Consider the following 23,571-nt stretch of genomic DNA (forward strand, 5'->3'; position numbering starts at 1 on the left):
AAAAAAGAGGTTGCCTACTAGCATGGACCTTTGGAGAGTGTTTACAGCCAATTATCAATGAGATACTTGGGTGAGGGCCCTCCCAAGGAACCCAACTTGTGGTTAGCCAATGGATCATACCAATGATAGTTATGAATGACTAAGGGTGCACGGTATGAGATGTGCATAGAGTTATGTTGGTCTCTAGCTCAAGGGTGGCCTACCACTGCATGTGGTTTGGAGCCTGCAGTTAAGTGGCAAGTGCTAGTCAAATCCCTTAATGTTCTCTTATTCTCATGTTCGTGTGTTGATCGGATGTGTGATTGTAATGCTTGGGTGTACTTCTTGTGCATACAATCGTGAATAAATGTACTTGGGCATTTAGTCTACTACGAAGGTTTTTAAGAGGGATTTTTAACTCACATTTTGAAAAAAATTTACAAAAATCTACTAACACAAGGGAGTTTTGAATATTATTTTGAAAAAAAAAACATCCAAGTTTATATAAAAAAAGGGATCATTTTATTAAGTCAAAATTCAAAAGAAAGGGTATTTTTAATACCCTTAGAACGCACGTTATATGTAAGTCTTCCTAAAAGTGCATCCCTCCAGAGCAATGACGCATATTGATGGACTCTTGCTTAGGGTGTTTCAAAGGGACTTACTTTACTTTGTATTTTGTCTCAACTTTCTCGATTCACTATGTTCTTTCAATGTTGGGCTCTTTACATCTTATAATTTTAAGCAAAGTTTAGTTATTTGATTGTTGCTAACATGTTTCTCTAAGTTAAGAAGTAACATGCTAGCCTTACAAACCTTGTAAAGTTTTCATAGGTTTGCCTTAAAAACCTATTAAAAGTTTGACAAAAATGAAAGGAAAAGTTTTAATGATTGAAACCAGTGAGAAACTTTCAAACAAACTTTAGTAGTTTGATTAGTGCTTCTAGCGAATGAGCATGGCAAGACAAAAGGTTGTGTGTGAACGTATGTACACAAGCACCCATTTCTATGATGACAGACTTCAGTTTTTAGAAGGTTGCTTTTAATATTTCAAGAAGCAAAGGCTCTACAAGTTAGCCTTAGGTATATGTAGTATCTAATTAAAACAAAATATCAAGATGAAGAGGCATGCCTTATATTTGTTGAGGTTTTAATAAGAAGAAATGTCATTCATTTTTTTAATTTTATTAGAAAACAATACTAATGGGGCCATGAATGTGTGTGCATGCGAGAGAGAGAGAGAGAGAGAGAGAGAGAGAGAGAGAGAGAGAGGGGCGTATCATTAACTTAATGATCTAGGGAGACCAATCGATGGGGAAGTTTTGAACCCAGACCAATCGATGGGGAAGTTTTGAACCCAAGCGGATCCATGTCAACCCAATGGGAATTCCACGAGCCACTTTTGCCCCACGATGGGCGGAGGAAATGTAGTGGAATTGTCCTCTTTGACACACACGATGGCGGATGTGTGTGTGTGTGTGTGTGTGTGTATGTGTGTGTGTGAGAGAGAGAGAGAGAGAGAGAGAGAGAGAGAACATTTGGAAGCTAAATTAATTTCACATGGAAGCCATGAAAGGTCTCATCATAAACATGGAACTAAAGAGGGAAAACAAAAAATAAATAAAATTGCCTACATGCTCAGTACTCACTTAGATTTATCACTTGCAAAATCGTCTACTTCTGTCTCCCAAACTCTTTTTCTTTTGCTTATGAGGAAGGACTGCTGCCCCCTTTGTCCAAAGGGTGGTATCCTTCAAATTTCTACTTTTATTGTGAAAGGCAAGGTGAACATACCCAAATTAAGCATCTTCTCACCTAGCTATTTAAAGAAGATAACAAAACCTTGACCATTGCTTCTAGCAATGTTTGTGCCCAAAATTATATGTTTACACTCAGCATAAGATGCTATGTGGTAAATGGGCATGTAGCATTAAATGCCAGCGAGGACGCCAGACATTAAATGCCAGAGATGCTGCAACATTAAATGCTAGAACTATTGCGCCGAGCGAGACTTGTACTCATTAACCAGGCTTGAAAAGAGTGTACTTGGGTTATTGAGCAACTCCGAAGGGCTGTCAAACTCCTTCACTCGTCCTGCTCACACACACCAAAATAAGCATTTTTATTAATTTCAATTACTGCTGCTCAACCCATTACATATAGTTTTCATCTTTTATTATTTTAATCATTGCATTCTGAGAAAGAAATTATTGGGTTTTTTTAGGGTGCCTTTTTCATTGAGTGCTGCCCAAGCTTTGTGATTGGATTGGGTTTTTTGTTTTCAACACAAACTTGTATAATTGTATTTAATTGCCATCAATGTACATCTTAATATTACTCAATTTATTTAACAATTATTTTATTTGGTTCTCTTTTTATTGTAAAGGTTTTGTGGGTGAATCCCCCCCCCCCCCACCCAAAAAAAAAAAGAGGAAAAAAATTAGAGACAAAAAAATAGGGCACCAAAATGTTGTTTTGCATTTCCATTAAATATATTCTGTGAGTTCTTCATGAATAAGAGTGTTTTTTTTCTAAGGTTTCATTTTCGTATGTAATGATTAATGCTTGAAAAAATCAATGAAATGATGACCCTCCTTGCCCTTTCTATTTGCATGCATTGAAAAGTATGGAGTTTACCTGCGTCCATCACCAGCACTCTGTCAGAGTCCATCACTGTCGGGATTCTATGCGCAATGCTGATAACTGTGCATTCTTTGAATTCTTGTCTGATAAGGCTTTGTATGACACCATCTGTTTGTGCATCAACTGATGCAGTGGCTTCATCCAGGAAGAGCACTTTGCTGTGCTTGAGGAGCGCGCGGCCGAAGCACAGCAGTTGTCGCTGGCCCACACTCCAGTTTCCTCCGTATTCCACCACTGATATCATGGCCATGCGCATTAGAACACAGTGAAATATAGAAGTGCTGTCATCAAATTTCCATCATTCACATGCACATATAAATATACATGCACATTCATGTCACAGGAACTTACACACATTTACATCCACATGCGAGTAAACATACACACACACATACACAACATACGCTTAGATGCGTGCACACACACACACATAACCAGGTGCATGATGTGGATGTACATACAATTCACAACATACACCCTTATACAATTTACAATATACATCCTATACAGACATAAATATGCACATGTACATGTACACATTAAACATATGCTTACCCAGGGCTTCTAGCTTTTCTGGCTTTTCTTGAACAATTTTGTCAAGTTGACATTTCTCTAGAACCTGATTCACACAGCAACACTTAGTACTGTAAGCCAATTCACAGTATGAACGTTTAGAAAATAGCATCGACAAACCATAACATGCCCGACTTTTCAAGTTTAAATTCAGAAGCTCTCTAATAGATACAGTGCATCTTAACATTGACTTGATTTACATTATGGTTATTCCGTCTAAATACTGCAGGGAGCTCAAAAACATCCTTTAACATTGATAGCTCTTCCTATGTAAGTTGGGATCAAATAGCCATGGATCTAAGCCTTTCATGGAAGGATTCCAAGGCTGGCCTTGGTTGTGGTCTAGCCATCCAAATGGATAGTGGGATATGGGATCTGGTGGTAAGGGATGCTAGGGTTCGGTCAAACAGCAATAAATAGGCTTGGTGTTGGTCTAACCTTAGGCTGAAGGGTGCTTGCTACGGTTGGGTGGTGAGCCGGCCCAAAAACCAGGCCAAACCAGCTCTCGGGTTGAGATACGTGAGCCTAGAATCCAGTGAAAAATAGATGCGACCCTAGCAGACATGAGCTTCGAGATGTGAGCCGTGAGCGTGAACCATCAGCCTAAAGACGTGCGTTTTGAGACGTGAGTCTAAAGGTAGGTATATCTACTATTGTACCAGCCAATCAAACTGGTCCCCAATCTCCCATCTCATTCTTGTGGAAGGCACCCCCCTTCAGGCAGCCCAGCACAAACAGAGCAAGCAAGCAAGGCCCGACGCAGGGCAGTAGCAAGGCGGCAAGTTTCCACGGCCTTCCGGTAGCCCATGATCGTCGCAGATAGCATGCTTCCCTGTGGAAACGTACATACCATTCCAATTCAGGAGTTGGATAGATTCAGCCCTGATTGTACTCATTGCCAAAAGCACGGCAATAAAGTAAATACACCATCCATGGCGAGCCTTCAGCGGGTTTTTGGGACAATTTCCTGTGTATACTATGCAATATCTTCTCTATCTCCCTCTCCTCTTTCGCATTCAAGTAAAGAAGTGTTCTAACAAGTAGATCCATACCAGTGAAGTTAATCCACAGAGAGAGAGAGAGAGAGAGAGAGAGAGAGAGAGAGAGAGATTAATGTCTTCAAAAGACCCAAAGGGTCTATAGACCAAAGAGTAATACAGAAGTTCCATGAAAATACTGATCCATGGGAAAAACTGAAAACTGAAAAAGAAACTGGCTACCTATACTATGAACATGTGTTTCTTAAGACGAGTACACAACGCACAACTTCAATGTCAAGGTACAAGCTTATGGCCAACCTTAGAAAAGGTCAGCATGGTATTTTCAAAGAGAGAAGAAGTGAGATGATACAACATTGTTCTGATAATCAAACTGGGTACTCAAATCACAAGACATTGATGTCATGATGCACTCAAAAGACTTACCCTCCAAATGTCATCATCTGAGTAAGAACCGAAAGGATCTAGATTCATTCTGAGGGTTCCTTCGAACAGAACGGGCTCTTGTGGGATAATGCCAAGTCTAGACCGCAAGTCATGAAGCCCCAAGTGAGCAATGTCCACATCATCTATTAGAATCTGGCCGCCAACTGGCTCAACAAGCCTGAAGACTGCTAGTATAAGGGTGGACTTTCCACTCCCAGTTCGGCCAACAACGCCCACTTTGTGCCCACCTTCTATGGTAAAATTCACTCCTTTCAGCACTAAAGGTGTGGTTGGTCGGTAGCGCAACTGCAAGAAACATAAAATCTTGTTTAAAGAGATGAAATCTTGAGGTTAGTGCAGAGGTTCTCTCTCTCTCACACACACATATGTAGAGATTCTCACACACACATATGCGTGCACATAAATACACCTATGCACACATGCATGAACACACCCATGCAAATGCATGCAAGCACAAGGAAAGAGGGATGTAGGAAGGGCCCCTGAATGTCTCATGCACATGATTAGTCAAGATTTGAAGTGTACCTTTAGTCTTGTGGAGACTATTTTCCCTATCACGGGCCAATTTGGTGTTCGTAGACAGTTTTCTATAACAAGATCTGCTTCACTTGGAATAGTTGTGAACTGCCGAATACGCTCAACTGATACCATTCTATTCTCAACTGTGCATGTCAGCCACACTGTCCAGTATAAGCCGACATTGAGTGCCAAGGCATACGATAGTGCAAGCCCAACAAATTCTGCAGGTACCAACTTGAAAGTTAATAGATGAACACATGACATCAATCTATGCTGAAGGAGCTTAAAAAGAGAAGAAAGTTTGTGTGTGCGTGCGCGCTATGGTGTGTGTGTGTGTGTGTGTTTTTAGGTGACAAAGCTTTTAGTTGTGATAGCCTTAGCCAACCGTGCATAGTGGCTCCCCAGGGATATATACCTGGATGAATCCAAGAATATGCCCAAATTCACCTTGTTTTTTTTCACATTTAGGTGGTTGATGAGAAATACTTAGATGTCTTACCCATGAACCAACCTAGAAGAGTTGAAGTATGCTTAGCTAGCTAGCTCTCAAAGGGCTCAATGGCACAATAAGTTTGTACAATGAATCAATGACCAATCTTGCAAATGCACTCTTACAAAGCACGAAGAGAGCTTATTGAGAGGAACACGAGCATGAATGATGCATCTCCAAGTTCAATAGCAACAAACAAAATGGTCAAAGGAACATTTTGCATAAACCCAATACAACATGTCTCCAATGTAGTAGACAACAACAAGATAGTTGAATGCCCAATAACCATCACAATAGAAGATAATAATAGCTCCTATCAACCACAAAACGTGATACAAAATTAGTGTGAATCAGCCTCAAAGTGTTTGTGGGTTGACATTTGAAGTTCGAGGGTCAAGATTTAGAGGAGGTAAATCCATTTATTAACTTGAGTAAAGGCATCCAAAGGGTCAGGGAGATCGCGATTCATGATACCATTATACCATGTGGGCAATCAGATGCACATATAAATAATAGGAGAGAAGGTATTCTCGCAGGTTGCATGGCCAGGATGGAGCTATTGTTTCTGATCTCGCCCATGTGAGAGCCATCGCCACACTGATTTCTTCTGATCTGTTCTCACCGATGCCCCATTATCCCCATAGGTGATGGACGCGCACGAGAGGGTCTGGTGGCACACGAGAGAGGTGGTTCCCCCCTCTCTTGGGTCCTTATTGACTCCATTCATTGCGGGGGAGTTGGCGAGGCATTGACGGCACTACCCAGGGGAAAATGCCCGGGGGTGGACATGCTTCCAATCTCTTTCTTTCTTCGTCTCACTAGGACCTCATGCTCACAGGTGCCATGCCAGAGAGGCTCTCCGAGGGTTTGATACATTTGATTCCTAAGGAGGGTGGTGACAAATTGGAGATCCGTCATCACTGGGAGACCCATATCTCTTCTAGGGACTGCCTATAAGATCTTGGCCAAGGCCATCAACAGGAGACTCCAGCCTTTCCTCCCTGACTTGATTCATGACACTCAGACTGGCTTTGTTCACGATCGGAGCATCCTAGACAACATCTTCACCTTCGGGGAGGCGATGACGTCGACTAGGATGTAGCAGCAGGACCTCATAGTGCTACTACTAGATTTTGAGAAAGCTTATGATAGAGTGGATTGGAGCTTTTTGGAGGGCATGGTGAGCTGGATGGGATTCCCTGGGGTTTCCAGACTCAATTCAAACTCACACAGCCAAGTCCTCATTCAAGGAGCTCGTGGCGACAGATTTCCGCTTTCCCACTCGTTATGGGTGACAAGGCTGTCTTGTGGCACCTTACCTCTTCCTATTCATCGCCGAGGCCATGAGTAGTTTTCTCTTAGTCTAGGAGACCAGACTTCAGGGGTTGAGTCTCCCCCTCTGCCCTCAAGAGAAGCTACTTGACTAAGAGTTTGTAGATGACAAAGCAACTTACCTTTCAGGACATGTGGGAAATCTCAAGAGATTCGTGGATGCGATCGAGATCTTTTGTCGCACATCAGGAGCATTGATCAACTGGCACAAGTCGTGTAGTTTTTGGGTAGGCTCGGTACCTGCCTCGACTTGGCACCCAGTTGAGGCTTTTTGGTGGATCCTAACGGAACTCCAGTTCGCTATCTTGGATGCCAAGTGGGCATTGATATTTCTCCTAAGCAGTAGCTCGCCCCTCTTCTTCTGAGTATTTAGAAGAAGCTTTTATACTGGAGTTTTGTGAGACTCTCCCTAGCAAGTAAAGTGGTGGTGGCGAACCAAGTTCTTCTTGCCACTACATGGTACATCACTTCGTGTTGGGCCTTTTCTTGAGCTTGTATTGGCCAGGTATAGCGGTGGATCCGGAACTTCTTATGGGCCGGTAATGACGGGAGGCTTGCCAGGGCCAAGGTGGCATGGAGAATGATCATTCAGCCACCACGGAGAGGGGGTTCGAGGACTCCTTCCTGATAGTGAGCCTTGGAAGGATTTCCTCTTGGCCCAGATTTTAGCCCGCACTCCGAGTCTAGGGAGGCCTTGGTCGCAGAGTACCAGATGGATCTTCACAAAGATCCAGGCCTGCGGTTTTAGTCCAGCTTATGAGGACAGATTTTCAGCCAGTTTACTTCGAGCTTGGAATCACCTCAAGCCGGCCCTTAGGCAGATATCTCCGAGGAGCGACTTCGACAGCCATTGGTCTAGAACTCCCTACTCCGTTTACCCCGTGGCCACATGCTGGGGGCCCAACCTCATGTATCATGGGGAGCTTTGAGCATAGGACCTGCCAGGTCCCTTGGAGATTGGGTTGCACACAGATAGTTACCCCCAGAGGTGCAAGAGAGAGACCTGATAGGGATCCAGGGTAGAGACAGGCTTAGCATCGACATCGACTCAGCTATTTTTCAGAAGTGGTTGACTCCTATCCAAGACCCTACTTCCCCTATGTGGCTTGGTGTGTTTACCAGGCATGATATTCTTGTGGTAGTCCATGGAGCAAATGAGGGTAGTGGTCTGCTCACCTTTTATATTGGATCCCATAGCAAATTAGAGAGATCCGAGCTCCCCTTAGAGAATTTTAGTGGCTGCACCTTACGGAGGGTGAGGGTGATTGGATTTCAGGCTCAAGGGTGGCACATAGATCCACCACCTGCCAAGGTGGCTAGGGAGAGATTCTGGCGGCTATGGATATGGGAGTGCCGACCTCTCACACGCCTTCAATGGGACCTAGGCACGTGGACTTGGCATGACCCACTGATTGGGAGGAGACTCTGGATGCCCCCTTCTTTGCATACACAGCGCAGCTAGGCCGCAGGATCCAGATGCCAGACATAGATGGCACCTCGACAGCGGCAACAGCACATTGGCAGTCACAAGGCCTCTCTCAGCGCTTCCTCTCAGATTTTTGGAAGAGGCTTTGGGCCAGTTTTCGGCGTAGAAAGATTACCCTCTTTCTCTGGCTGATGGCACACATGAGCTTGGCAGTCGGCACTTGTTTGGCAGTTGGAGGGAGCCAACAGCTTGTTGCTCGAGGTACGGCCACCCCCAGGAGTCTAAGCGACATTGTCTTTGGGATTGCCCGAAGGCTCAGCAGGTTCACTATGGACAAGTCATCGTCCCGGATCATTACTTGGGGCACTGTCGCTTGGGCCATAGAGGCTGAGGTGGTCAGGGCTTACGAGGAGGATGGGGGAGGGCTAGCCCTTCAGGTCTCTTACCACCGGAAGTACCAGTCACAGCCCCACCGATAGATCACTGGCAACCAAGCTCATCCCAGAGATGGGAGATTTGCAATAGCATTGCAACCTGGCACATATGGCGAGCTAGATGCAGCGAAGCCATTGAGGGTACCCACACTCCGCCAGCTGAGTCTATCAGGAGCATTTGGCTCGATATCATACATACCCTCCACGGCCAGTGGGGGAAGTTGCACGGAGGATCTGACCGCATGCGGAAGCAGCGGGAAGCTTTCTTGAGGCTCTGGCAGCCTGGACCTTTTCTCACTCATAGAGGTGGTCACCCCACTTGGCATTACAGACCACTTGTGTGGTTGTTCTCCCCCATTCGCCCACCCCCACCGGTATGAGATAGCCTTCTCCTCAGAGAGCGGCCAGCCGGAGGAGAAGCGTCTCTTTCCCCTCTGATTACAGGCGAGTTTGTATTTAGCCCTTCGTGGCTTCTCTTTCAGTAACTAATAGAAGGATCTTTCCCCCCCCCCCCCCCCCCCCCCCCCCCCCAAAAAAAAAGCACCCCAAGTAATATAAATAGGATCACTCCTCAATCTGCCCAAGAGCTGGGCTATAGATACCCAGATCCTCTGTGCTCCTCTGCAATCCCATAAGCAATGATACACTGTCTCGAGTGGAGCTGGGCATCTAGGAACAATACCTCTGCAGAATTTTCAACAAATTTACTATCAAGTCCAAATAACTAAAGTAACCATTAATCCTTCGAGGTCTCTTTTTTTTCTATGGAGTCTCTTATAAATGTATTTTGGGTTTACTATGAGATGCTCTTAATTCCCTAAAACTGCATGGGGGCCAGGTCTTCTTGATGGTGCTTCCACCCCCCACACCCTCCACCAAAAAAAAAGGGAAAAAAAGTAACACACACCAGTAATAAAGATGCAGTTTAACTTGTTGATGCACACTATAAAAACCAAAACCTTACCTGGTCTGATTGTGTTTTCTGGAAGGACAACAAAGAGGAGCCCTGTAATAGATAGGATTGCTGTACCGATAGACTCAAGTCTAAGACCAAGCCACTCATTTGCTGAATTATTATTGAAATCCATTTTCATGTTTGAATTAAGGCATTCGAAGTTTTGCTGCACAAACTCTTCTTCCTTTCGGAAACAACGGATGGTGTCAATGCCGGAAATTGTCTCCGAGAAATGGTAGATGAGTGGTGCTTTGGTAATAGAATCAAGACGGGTGATCTCCCGTGACGAGGTAAGATAGAAATCCTGGAAATTCCATTTAAAAAAATAAATCTGCCCTTCCATTGGCATTCTTTTTATACATACATACATACATACATACATACGTGTGTGTGTGTGTTATGTATTGGCATTCAAACTCACGCCTTCTGCTAGGCAGGTGGTTTGAAAGAACCTAAAATAAGGGACTGCCCACTTTATTGAGATTCTTGATGATACATTAAGTGCTGCATATCTGTTTGCACTGTTACCTGACACCACTTACATAGAAAAGTGCTTTACCTGATACCACTTGTACAGAAAAGCAAGTGGCACGACGAAGAAAATGATTGGCCATGTGGATATGCATATCACTATAACTGAACCGATTGTGCTGAAGTAGGTAGCAATGCATCCACCTAAGAAAAAGTGAAGCGTAAAATCGAGGTTTGTCTGATCTGAAGAGAACTGCACACACGTGATCTTGTTAAAATGAAATCGCACACTGATTTGAAGGCATTACATGCATGCATACATACATACCTGCATGCACTTACATATGTACATACACACATACATACCTTGAGTTGATATTGCAGAATTTGGATTAAAGCGATAGTTCTAACCAAAACCTTACCCTGCTAAGAATTCTTCCTGAAGGAGTGGTATCAAAAAATGTCATGGGAGCACGAAAGATGCTCCGCAACATTTGGAGGAAAAACAGTTGAGAAGTCTTCAACCCAATGGCTGCTATCAATACCACGCGAATCAAAACAGCTATCCAGCTTGCTGCATTCATAATGATGTATACAATTATGAATCTTGATTCATTGTAGCTCTCATTGGCATCTTCAGGTATCTCCTCAGAAATCCAAAAGTCACTCCACATAAGAAGTGCTTGCCAGATTGCTTGATCCAACGCTAGCATGATCAGGGCAGACCAACCATAAGCCTTGGTAAGATAAATTACATATACCATCAAGCTAACCTTGCCAGTCTCTCTCTGTTCGGCTTCAATAAGCTTGGAGGTTCCCTCTAATTTGAAATCAACGGAGGAGGCAGAAGGAAATGTCTCAATTAATCCATTGGTAGACACAGGGATCTTCTCGCCCAGCTCATCGGTGGACACAATTCTCGTAAAACTAACACGTTCAGGTAGCTCTTTGATTCGTCTCTCGGGAATGATCTCCAATATGTCTTTTTCTGGGCTGTTTGTGTGCACCATATCCATGGCCTGATTATGGGCAGTGACCAGAGCTTCAAAGTCTGAACCCTCTGTTAGGATCTCCTCATACCTCCCAGCTTGTGTAATTCTTCCATCTTTCATGACCTAAGCACCAGACGCATATCAGTTCAATTCACATTCAGCTGCATGGAAAAAAAAGCTTGTAAGATGTATTTGGAAAGCTCACTAAACATGGTAAGGTTGTTAAGTTATACCAGGACGAGATCAGCTCCAGTTAAAAATTCTACTTGATGAGTAACCAGCAAAATTGTCTTCCCGCGGAGAAGTCCAAGTATGCATTCCTAAATAAGAGACAGAAGTATATGTGAAAAAGCACATATCAAGCCCAAGGCATATAAAAGCAAAGCTGCTATACAAGGAATCTTTATAACCAGATTAGCATAAGAAGTTGGAGGCCCTTTAGATCCTTCTTAAATCCGACACAAAAAGGGTACATACTCCCCCTCAAACTAACAAGAACCCAGTGCAAGACCACAAATTCCAACATGACAAGGACATTAGTTAACTGTTTTTTGTTTTTAGCATGTCTTTACTGATTTTTCAGTAAGCAGAAAGATTTTATAGAGACTGGAGAGGGAACAGCCAAAGCCCTCGTTGTTCATGGAAAGTTGGGAAGGGGGTAGCCATCGGTGTAGGTTTTGGAAAGATGAAGAAGGATAAGAAACAAGACGTGGAAGAGGGGAGGCCAGAGGGCTGACCCTGTTTCAGGGAACAGCTAGAGGGATCTAGCTCTTTGCTCACAGACTACCATCTTTCAGCTGGAGACCTTTGTCAAAAGGTTTAGAAAGCAAACAGTCACAGTCAATCCGATCATGGAGCTTCTCGGCATGGTCCTAGAGGCAATCTACCAATGTCACATGCATCAAGCCTACGATGCAAGCACCACGACTGCTGAGATTATGGTCCTAGAGGCAATCTACCAACGTCACACGCATCAAACCTACGATGCAGGTGCCACGACTGCTAATGTTATGTATAGTGGTGATTAGAAGAGAAGAGGTCATGCCAGCCTTGATCCATAAAGGGATTGACAATGAGGTTTAGGATTGCACAGAGGAAGATTAGGATGCACAGTCGTAATGGGAGAAACAATGCCTAAAGGGCCTATGAACAGGATGGGAACATTAGAGTAGCAGAACATAGGAATTGGGCAGAATCAGCATGGAAAGCATTATTGCAGGTTTGGAATCAACCTTCTTGGCCTTCAATAAATTCCATTAATTTACTTAAATGTACTACGCCTTTGAACTTTAAAATTTGCACTTAGCACCCTTAGCCTTATCAATGTGCTGATTTAAGGGCTTTGAATCTTGCTTGCAAATGTCCCCAGTCTGCCTAGGTTCTTTTAAGCTAGAACAAAAGCAGAGACTCCTGTAGAAGAAGTTTTTGAATAACTTGGGCAGATAATATGCTTCTCGTGAAATCCAACTACTTGCAGGTACTACCGCTAGTTTCTGTCACACGTTTATGCAGAGGGGTATTCCTGGTGTTGTCAGTTGAGACCCCACAAGACCTTAGGCTTTACAAGCTTTGAGTGGGTTTTTAGTTAGAGGCCTAAGGTCTCGATTAGCCTGCATGAAATTTAGGTCGTTAGCTAAGACTCAGTAGTAACACACCTAATAGGAGTTTGCACTGATCATGGACTGTTGTAAGTGCTCAATGGTGGTACCACTGTTGTAAGCCAGAATGTAATTGCAGTGATGTGCTCCATGGTGGTACCATCAGTCACATCCTCAGTCAAGAATGGTAGACACATTCCGCTGTAATTGGATCCAGGCAGAGAGACCTTATTGGAAGAGGTGCCAAAGTAGCAGAAAAATTAAGCTGTCCATGGAGCTCACGGAGGAGAGACAATCTGACACCCTTTTTCTATGATGTTTTTTGACAAGTGCATTTCCTTCTTGTCCTGACCTTTTTAACACTTTAGGGGAAAGTAGAGAGATTACAATCAACCAGCAATTGCAGAAAATCTGGCATCATTTTTTTAAAGTGATCAAAGGAAAGGCATTTACTTTGAAAAGATGTGAACCTGTGTGGGCATCAACAGCACTGAAAACGTCATCGAGAAGGTAAACATCACAATTCTGATACACTGCACGTGCAAGCTGAATTCGTTGCTTTTGTCCACCACTTAAGTTGATACCCTTCTCTCCAATTTCAGTCTGGTCTCCATGATCCATGGCATCAAGGTCGGGAACTAATGCACAAGCATGCAAAACTTGATGGTAGCGAATATCATCCTTTGTGGTTCCAAATAGTATGTTGTCTTCAATTGAAGCATTTTGTATCCATGCATTCTGTGAAACATAAGCGATCCTTCCAGTTGTGCTTGCCTATGTATACATGTTAAAAGTATTAAAACTGTTTGAATTCTCTCTCTCTCTCTCTCTCTCTCTCTCTCTCTCTCTCTCCCTCTCCCTCTCTAACTTTTTAAAAAAATATATAAAAAGAAGCAAGTTGCAAATTATTATTAAATTTCAAATATCAACATTCAAAATGAGAACCATATATTAAGCACACTAGTTGGGAACCAGTGCTTCGTACCTCTTTTGAGGCTTCCAAAATCAAATTCTACCCAAACCTCCTCCTCCTTTTCCCGAACCTCCAAATTCTTGCCATGTAAGAGCTTTGTGAAACTCTTCCTTAAGTTAATATAGAGATAGAGAAGAGAAGATAAGTTTTCCCTCGCCACATGTCACTCGTTCTAGCAGCTCCTCTAAAACCATCTCCTCTCCTTCTCTAGCCATGTTGCAGCAGTGTACACAGGGGCAGACTATGCACGAGTGAGGCAGTGCCACAACAGCACGCAGGTGTAGTTGATTAAAAAAAACAATTTTGGCCCATCATTTACAAATATAGAAATTTGATATGGAATATCAAATCTGACATCAAGAAATTATAGAAATATAAAATTTTAAAACCCAGTATAGCCCTTGATGGCTGGCACGTTTGACAACCTTTAACTCCTCACAATTTCCTGCATAAGGCAAGACCAAAACATCTTTTCAAGCCAATGTGCATGATAGCTACATTCCCTTGTGGTCTTTTGTAAGATGTAAATGCAATTTTTTTTTTCTCTCTCTCTAGTCGAACATGGGTGTCCTCACGAAAGCTTTTCATGGAACTCCAAATCTAGCGATGAGGTTTGCCATCGAGTCTGGGAGAGCTGAGGGCATGACATGGAGGCACAGGTATGGGGATTATGCAGGACTAGAGAGATTGAGACGGAGGAGCATTATGTATGCAGATGCCCAGTTTACTATGGGATGCTATTGGGGGATACAGAGTGGATTTCTTGCTCCTTTCGAGATAATTTTATTTCCCTCTCACAAGTGATGGACAACAGAGATCAAAGACTTGTATTTGATGGAGCTTCACTGTCATCAGGAGAGAGTGATGAGGCAGCACCCAGGGGGCGGATCAGCAGGACACCTCTCAAACCTGCATTACAGGGTTTCAAATCCACCCAGACTCAATATTTCTCATGGAGTTTTTGTAATATTGTTTGGTCTCATAGACCTAATCACTCTAGTGGATCACTCGACCAAGAGGGCCAGATCCATCTCTGAAGTGGCAATGAAACCATAATACACTTGGCATCTAAACAAGTAACGTTCCTCTGACTCTCTCTCCAGTCGAGCATAACATGCATATCCTAGCCTCTCGTGGGATGCCCTCAACCCGATGGGTCTCTATCCAGAGTTGGTGTGAAGATACCCTCATCTGGCCAATAACAATCTCATGGCATGTTGTGCCTGTAAAGGTACCCAGGCTTCTCAATGAAGCCATCTGTTGTGAGCCGCAAGAAGTGCTCTCTGTAGAAGGCCAACTCTGTAGGAAGCTTAGTGGGTGTCATCCATGTCTGACTAGTGTGAAGCCATGTAAGGTTCCAGGCAGATAATGCTGTTGATCTCTTGTCTTCAGAGATTTAAGAAAGCCATGAAGGGGGTACTCAAAGGGTGGCAAGCAATCCATCTGTAGACCGTCTGCCTCAAACCATATATATACCTGGGAGTACCAAGTATGCACCAAGCATTGGAGCTGTCCTCACTCAAAAAGTGGGGGTAGAATTTGTCCTCCCGTTGAGCTAAAAATGTGAGCTTCTTCCTCCGGGTAAGGCAGCAGCAGGACCTCTGCATCTCACATGCAGAAATCTGTCCATCTGCACTTTCCAAGACGAGACGAAGCTGTGTGGCTTTGCACTCGTCATCGAACCACCTATTCTGAGGTTGTGAGCCACGGACTCATGCTGTAGCCGAGGAACAAATTAACAAGCTTGTGCTGACTCATGGAGGATAGATGTGAGCTATGAAGTGAGGATGGCAAGGGGGGTGAAGAGATCAAGTACAGAAAGGAACTGGTCCAATGACCCTTGTAGATGTGGTCGAGGTCATGGTGAAAGTAGACTCAGGTGAAAGTAGTGGTGTGAGGTGTGAGGGGTGGAAGTGGAAATGAACCAGAGAGAGTGAAAACCAAGTATAGGTGATCAGCCCCTACCAATCAGTGGTGGTGGGAAAGCGAAGTTACTGTATATGATGGACAAAAGCAGGAGACACCATCAGATAATCTACCATGCTCGACCCTCCACCATAAGGGAAACATGTGAGGCCCACTGGGACCTAGGCCATCCAGACATGCCATGATAGATGGCTGGATCATGCATCACCCCCATCTCCAGAAAATGTCTGCCATATTGTGTAAGCCCAAATCCCTCAGATCCATCTCTGAGAGGAGGATGGGGTCAACTTGAAACTCTTACATCTGCACCTCTGCATTAGCTGTCCGAGCACTGAAGTCTCCCAGGCGGCAGATTCCCCCCTATGTGTGTGTGTGTGTGTGTGTGTGTGTGTGTGTGTGTGTGTGTGAGAGAGAGAGAGAGAGAGAGAGAGAGAGAGAGAGAGAGAGAGGCTTATGGGTGTCTTCAGAGGACTGAAATGTCCCACGAGACCAATGATGATAAAATATGTGTCAGTACTGTGGTGGGAGATGCATAGGGCATCCTCTATAACTTAATAAAGCATAATGTATATGAAACATAGATGGAGCTATGAAGTATGCCAAGTAGGCAGGAATGAACAGTGATGACAGGATAAGCCAAAACCAAACAGGGTTGCAAAGATGTCCCAAGACCTTGTCCCAGTGAAAGACACGAGGGGGATCCCAACTCATGGATCACAATAAGACGGTCTGATGCACTTGCATCTCCTCCTCATCATCTGGCTCTCGGGCTTAGCACTGTCCAGTGCTCTAGAAGAAAGATTCAAGGAGTGCATTCTGTATGTCATGCAGAAAGAGTGTCACACATCTTTGTGCCTCATCTCTCTGACTCAGGAAAGAGGACCAAAGCCCTCTCTGAATAGGCAGTCAAATTGGCCTTCAATCTCATAGTATTCTGGGCATCAGAGGATGGTGTGCTCCTTGGTCTCAACCTCATGCATCATCACATACTGTGCAAGTTCGCAACCTTATGTGATGATACCTGGAACTAAACCATGGAGGTCTGTGTGCATGTGGCGTATATAAATCTTTAGGTAACATGGCTTGTGGATAAACCCATCCAATCACAGTTGGAAATTGATCTTGGTATAGGCTCCACCCTTGATTGGAATGTCTGGCTTTTTTCGCAAGGTAGTTAGAAACATTAGGTTTGATACCTACAATAGGTGTACGAAAAGAACTAATAAGATGAGGTATGTTAAGTACAGTAGCCTTTTTCTAGTTCCAGTAGTATTAAGGATAAAATATGGTATATTGAAAACAATTGTGTACATGTAATGTGTGCAAGTGGTATGGAAAAGCATATAGAATGCATGTTTTTGAGGACTCGGGGCTGCCTAATAAGGTGTGAAAGAAAAATGATGGAGGCATCATATCACACCATTCATTTTCTGCATAAGCGATACCAAGTAAAGTTGCTACAAAAATCGTTACATGCGGTGACAAGTAGAATGTTTCTAGCATTAGTCTACACAGGATCACCTGTTGATTACATTCACATGCACTACTTCTCTTTCAGTTTTCCATGGCTTGGTATATCCATGTTACCATTGTATTACTTTTGGCCTCATAGACTTTTGGGGTCTTTCCTAGACATTAATATCTCTCTCTCTCTCTCTCTCTCTCTCTCTCTCTCTCTCTCTCTGGTACACCATCACATTACACCATTCATTTTCTGCATAAGTGATACCAATTAAAGTTGCTACAAAAATCGTTACGTGCGGTGACAAGTAGAATGTTTCTAGCATTAGTCTACACAGGATCATCTATTGATTACATGTACATGCACTAGTGTCAGATGTTTTCTCTTTCAGTTTTCCATGGCTTGGTATATCCAAGTTACCACTGTATTACTTTTGGTCTCATAGACCTTTGGGGTCTTTCGTAGACATTAATCTCTCTCTCTCTCTCTCTCTCTCTCTCTCTCTCTCTGTGTGTGTGTGTGTGTGTGTGTGTGTGTGTGTGTGTGTGTGTGCACGTGCGCACGTATGGGAATGAGCTTCACCCTTCAACTAGGCGAAAGGGAAGACGGCTGATATGATCTCACACTGGCATTGGTGTCAGCATCGAGCTTATGGAGAAGAAACCAATGCCTTCTCCAACAAAGAGTTTAAGCATCAATCACTCCAATATAATGGTATCTGTAAGTTTCAAACAGCTTGTAGGGTATGCTTCCTTTGGACTGCAAGAGACCATGCATCAGAATGCCTCAATTCAGCTGCTCCCCTACAAACAAGGAGTGTTAAACATTGCAAAGACAAACCTCAACTATCATGGATCCCCTCTGACATCACTGATGCAACTACTTTTGCAAGAAGTAGATAACTACTGGTTTACTTTTATTTTACATGGGCCCTCTCTAGATGAATTGCCACCACTCCAGATTATGGAGAAGAAACCAATGCCTTCTCCAATAAAGAGTTACACCAGGATTTCTAAGCATCAATCACTAAAATTTTATGGTATCTGTAAATTTCTAATGACTCATAGGGTATGCTTCCTTTGGACTGCAAGAGACCAGGCACACAATGCCTCAAGTCATCTGCTAACCTACATACAAGGATTGTGACACCTGGCAAAGGACAAACGTCAATTACTATGGCTCCCTCTGACATCACTGACGTAACTACTCTTAAAAGGAGTATAGTAAGTACTGGTTTGCTTTGATTTTACTGGGCTCTCTCTAGATGAATTGCCATCACTCCAGCTTATGGAGAAGAAACCAATGCCTTTTCCAACAAAGAGTTACACCAGATTTCTAAGCATCAATCACTCAAATATTACGGTATCTGTAAGTTTCAAATGACTTATAAGGTATGCTTCCTTTGGACTCCTTTGGACTGCAAGAGACTTATAGGGTATGCTTCCTTTGGACTGCAAGAGACCATGCAGCACAATGCTTCAATTCAGCTGCTCACCTACATACAAGGAGTGTGGCGCCTGGCAACCACTGCAAACATCAGCTACCATGGCTCCTTCCAATGCAACTACTTTTGCAAAGATTAGATTACTGGTTAGCTTACCCCACATATGACCTACACAGGAGATGAATGCAATCATCAGCGGAAAAATGTTGATAGAACTGCAGACACTCAATCCAGGATGACCCCGTACTTGAGCTTCTACATCACAGCAATAGAAGACGTCTTTTTTTCACATGCAAGGATAAACAGGAACCTTTACACATGCGCTGAAGATCGCCATGGGGATCTCATCATACAGGCTTTTGTAGATTTGATGTGGAAGACTACAAGCCATGTATTCTGTGGGCCTGTGACATGTGACATGTAGGAGCTAGACATGCAGGAGCATGCCATCTTACAGTGCGCAACATACTGTCAGATCCAAGGGAGATACCGCTTCTTGTTCTACAAGTTGTGGAGTATGAGGATCAAAGATGAGTAGGCCTCAACAATCAAATTTAGAGACAAAGTGACAGACTGATGCGACATATTGGGTCATAGTTAGACAATCTTCACAACGCAAAATTCCTTTTCAAAATGCAGGCTAGGGAAGAGCCAAAGAGATGGTTGAGAGCAACAGAGTTGTTCAATGAGAGCACAGCTAGAGCATGACCTCAAGCTAGCTGCCATAGGCGTACTGCATGTGGAGAACTGAGGCAAGTAGAGCAAGTCCTTGTCAAATGTCGTACTCAGAGCTGGACATACCATAATTAATATGACCCTTTTTGATGGGTCACCAGATGAAATCCTTAACAACCATGTAACACTTTCCATATGTGATGGATGTGATACCACAGAAGTTCCGAGAGAGACTAGTGATTCTAGCATTTCCTTCCCTTTTTGATGACTTCTAGTAGGATTTCGATGATGACTTATGCATCTACCACAGTATTTTTACCCTTACTTTTGATCTTGTAGGCCAATTCAGACCTCTCTCTCTCTCTCTCTCTCTCTCTCTCTCTCTCTCTCACACACACACACACACACACATGCATGAAAGACCATTGAAGTCCAAAATTCTAGAGCTTTGTTCATGGTTGTGCAAGTAATTACTCAACAAAATGTTTAAGATGACCTCAAAAAGAAACGTACCTTTCCAGATAACTTCACCATCTCCCCAAGTAAAGCTGCCAAGAGAGATGATTTCCCTGCTCCCACTGTTCCAACTATAGTAACAAGGGATCCCTGCTTGATATTCAGATTAATGCCACTAATTGTGGGTCTTGCCTCACTCTCATCATCCCAAGCAAAAGCACCTTCTTCTACAACCACTGGAAAATCATTTACAACCGGATTCTTTGAGACTGCACCTGCTTGGAGCTCAGTGCTCAGCATGAATTTGTCCAAGCGCTCTAGCGACACAAGAATCTGTGATAGAGAGATCAGTGCTTGAGGAAAGTTTCTGATGGGACTCTGAACTATTCGGTATACAGAAGCTGCTGTAAAGATTATGGAGGTTGTAAGTCGAGTACCAATCAACACAGCTGTCAAGTATGTGATTGTGGAGACCACAGGTTGCGTGTTCCATAGCACAAACATATTGAGTGCAGTAGAAATGACAAACCTTGTCAACCAGTTATACTCATCCTGCCTGAATCCTTCCACTCTCTTTCTAAACTTCTCCTCCCATGCCTGTAGCTTAATCACTTTGATGTATGCAAGTGCTTCTATGATTGCCTTCATCCTGGTGTCTCTTAGCTTCATCACAAAATACTGGTAGTACCTCTGCTTCTCTGAAATATATGCTGTAAGGAGAGCTATCAGGATCATTATGATCAGCCCAGCCAATGAAGATAAGCCTAGGACATAGAACAGAATGAGTACAGCGACAACAACTTGCAGTGGTACAGCCCAAAGGAGATGCAGCTGCAAGCAAGCATCTGATATCTGCTGGGCATCCACTACCATGTAGTTTGTGATCTGGCCAACACCATGAGATTGCCTGGCAGAGCTTGAAAGGCGCAATCCTTTCTGGTAGAGCATCGTCACCACGCCTGTTCTGATGTTGTTGCCAAGCTTGTAACATTGGAAATTGTATTGATGGTAAGAGAACACCTCCATAGTTTTGGCTAGAAACAAGAGCACAACAAGGACATAGCCATCATAGCGAGAAAGGTAGTATCCGCGAGCATAGTTGGTAAAGCTTGGTATCAGAAGGGGGCCACCATACATGACAAAGGACCTAACAAGCTGCAGAAGCCCTGTGTAAACAATTTGAGGCCAAAATGATTTGAGGATTGTAAGTGTCATAGGATGAGTGCAATCAGGGTGTTTTGGCCAATTTTTCTGAAACAAGCTGTACATACTCTGCGCTCTATCCATGGGTGCAAGCCCAGGAACAGCATTTACTTCAATTGACTGTTTTGATCCCGCAACAAGCACAGGAGTTAGCCAGGTGAACGTAGCCTTGCTGAAAAAGCTAGCTTCTGCAAAGCCACTTGTAGAAACAAGGCTAGCAAGATTATCAGCATTCTCACTGATTAGAAGAGGCGTGTCGAGACTACCATCTATGGTTACCGAAGCACGGATGCCTGTGAGGGCAAATAATGACTTGTACAAAAGGTATGCCGAAATAGGGAACTTAACGAGGGCATAGATGTCCTCCGCTTCAAGGAGAAGATCATATGAGAGGCCTGATGAAGCGGCCAATCTAAAGATGGAGCTCAGGAGCTCTAGGACAGACAGAACGAAGACGCAAAACCACCATACTCGGAGTGTCATGCCGTGTTTAGGAGCACATGTCCTTTTGTCATGGCCTAAAATTGCAACGCTCACAATCCAAGCTGCAGCTTCTATGCATACAAAAACCATTTCACGAATTGTGTATGCTGTGTGCCCATAGTGGATGTAATCCCAGACGGTAAGAGCCAAAATAGCTATGGACATGATGCCCAAACATATGGAAAATGAAAGGGTAGAGATGAAGCCTGCACCAAGTTTGGTGGACTTGAAGAATGGAGGGAGACGAGCCTGCTTTAGGAATAGAATTTGCACTGCCACGGATGTCAGGAAGAGGATGTGGATGATGGAGGCAATGGTGTGTTGTGGGCATTGGGCAAAGAGTATGTATGCAATCCATTCTTGGGCTAGCTCGAAGAGAGTGGCATCGGTGGGGGGTGAGGCGTTTTGCCAGGGTCCATTACAAGTTGTGGAAGTGATCCAAGACATGGCAGCAGCAAGCTCAAAGCTTGCAAGGAAGCTAGGGCTCTTGCTGCAACGGATGGAGATACGGTGAAAGTCTTAGAAGACAGAGAGAGAGGGGTTTGTATTGGGTTTTAGTAATGTGATGGATTGAGAGAGAGAGAGAGAGAGAGGGGGGGAGAGATTTGCTGTAGGCCGTGGATTTTAGTAACGTGATTGGTTTAGAGAGAGAGAGAGAGAGAGAGAGAGAGAGAGAGAGAGAGAGACAGAGGGGGAGAGATTTGCTGTAGCCCGTAAGTTTTAGTTCCGTGATTGGTTTTTAGAGAGAGAGAGTTTGTGTGCGTCACTGCGTATGTTCACTGAAAACTGTTTCTCCAACAAATCATCTCTCTAATAAACGTATTGGAATAAAACACAAGGATTCCATCAACAGCTTTAAGTGCAAAGGTTTAAAAATCAAGCGGTTTCTAATCAGTACTAAAACCTGTAGAATTTGTAATTCACCTGCACAACAACAAACTCCAGACTCCAGAAACGGGCTATAAATGATGAATCCGTTTTCGAGCTTCAAATTTCAATATTTAAAAAATTGCCAAAATTGTCAACAGCCAGGTTGTAATGACGATTCACGAATATCTTAAACTTTTGGAGATCGTGGAAGTAACTTTTGAGGTAAAAAGGAGGAAATTTCATTGCGGGGAGTGGGGAGTCGGGACTATGCAGGCTTTGCAGTCCGGGCACAGGCGCATAAAAGCCCTTCAAACCTTTTAGAGGAGGACTCTAAAAGAAAACAGCGGTGCAAAGGAAGGCCGCGACGGAGGAGGAGGTTGAAGATTTTGATTAAGCAAAGGAAGGCCACGAGGCCACGAGCGAGGACTCAGGAGACTGAAGGTTTTGATTAAGGGTTAGGCAAGAGCATGCATACGTTTAGTAAGGTTTTGATTAAGGGTTAAGCACGAGCATGCATACGTTTAGTTAATTTTTGAAGGTAGTTAATTTTTGAAGGTGGCGCAGCCGGCAGGGAGAGAGAGGGAAGGGTGTGTCACGTGTGTGCGTGCGTGTGTGTGAGTGAGTGAGAGAGATAGATCCGAGGGTCCGGATGATCCGCTGCTTGTGTTTTGCGTGACATGAAGCTTGGCTTCTTGCATGGATAGAAGAGGCCGCGCAGGCCGTGCTTGTCGCGATTGCAGCCCACGAAGCACTGTCTTTTATGGAGGCAAGAAGAAGAAGGCGTACTTAGTGTGAATTGGCCAACGGAGCTGCTTTTAATTGAACAACTAGGCGCGATAAACGCACACGACATTCAAAGCTGCATTAAATGCACCCTCCACAACGTTTTCCACGCTTGCTCCAAAGTCCTATAATTTTTCCTTCCCTTTTTTTTTGCCTTTGGCTTCGCTGTAAATTTTCACGTACATTACTCCCACACACTAGATTCCGTCCCTTTCTCTTTTATTAAAAAGTTCTTCCTCAAGCTTCTAGAACTATTTCTTTTTTTAGAATTTTGCTTAATTAATTCCTAGTTATTCCTTTTGCTATCATTAAAAAGTTCTTCCTCAAGCTTCTAGAACTATTTCCTTTTTTAAAATTTTGCATTCCTAGTTGATGATGAGAGGAATCCCTCCTCCAACTATTTCGAGTTCTGCCTTGCTTCCTCCAATGCAGGCAACTA

General features: G+C 43.7%; 1 protein-coding gene across 1 annotated transcript; it reads right to left on the minus strand.

Annotated features, from left to right (window-relative positions):
* Positions 1–1,516: 1,516 nt before the first annotated feature.
* Positions 1,517–22,068, minus strand: LOC147611102 (ABC transporter C family member 4-like). Its single transcript, XM_086785762.1, has 11 exons — positions 19,851–22,068; positions 13,311–13,631; positions 11,493–11,579; positions 10,690–11,382; positions 10,356–10,520; positions 9,806–10,100; positions 5,166–5,380; positions 4,620–4,925; positions 3,178–3,241; positions 2,617–2,856; positions 1,517–2,073 (listed from the first exon to the last, which is right to left on the minus strand). Exons 1-11 carry the CDS (start codon positions 21,924–21,926, stop codon positions 1,973–1,975), a joined length of 4,563 nt encoding a protein of 1,520 aa, XP_086641888.1. The 5' UTR covers positions 21,927–22,068; the 3' UTR covers positions 1,517–1,972.
* Positions 22,069–23,571: the final 1,503 nt, after the last annotated feature.

Source organism: Cibotium barometz, chromosome 48 (assembly GCF_041138505.1).
Source record: "Cibotium barometz isolate CiBa-2024 chromosome 48, ASM4113850v1, whole genome shotgun sequence".
NCBI lineage: Eukaryota > Viridiplantae > Streptophyta > Polypodiopsida > Cyatheales > Cibotiaceae > Cibotium > Cibotium barometz.

Coding starts and splice junctions, on each gene's coding strand:
- LOC147611102 (XM_086785762.1), bottom strand. CDS start 21,926: ATGTCTTGGATCACTTCCACAACTTGTAATGGACCCTGGCAAAACGCC. Junction 13,632..19,850: donor TGGTGAAGTTATCTGGAAAG/GTACGTTTCTTT, acceptor ATGTATACATAG/GCAAGCACAACTGGAAGGAT. Junction 11,383..11,492: donor CTGGAGCTGATCTCGTCCTG/GTATAACTTAAC, acceptor TCTGGTGCTTAG/GTCATGAAAGATGGAAGAAT.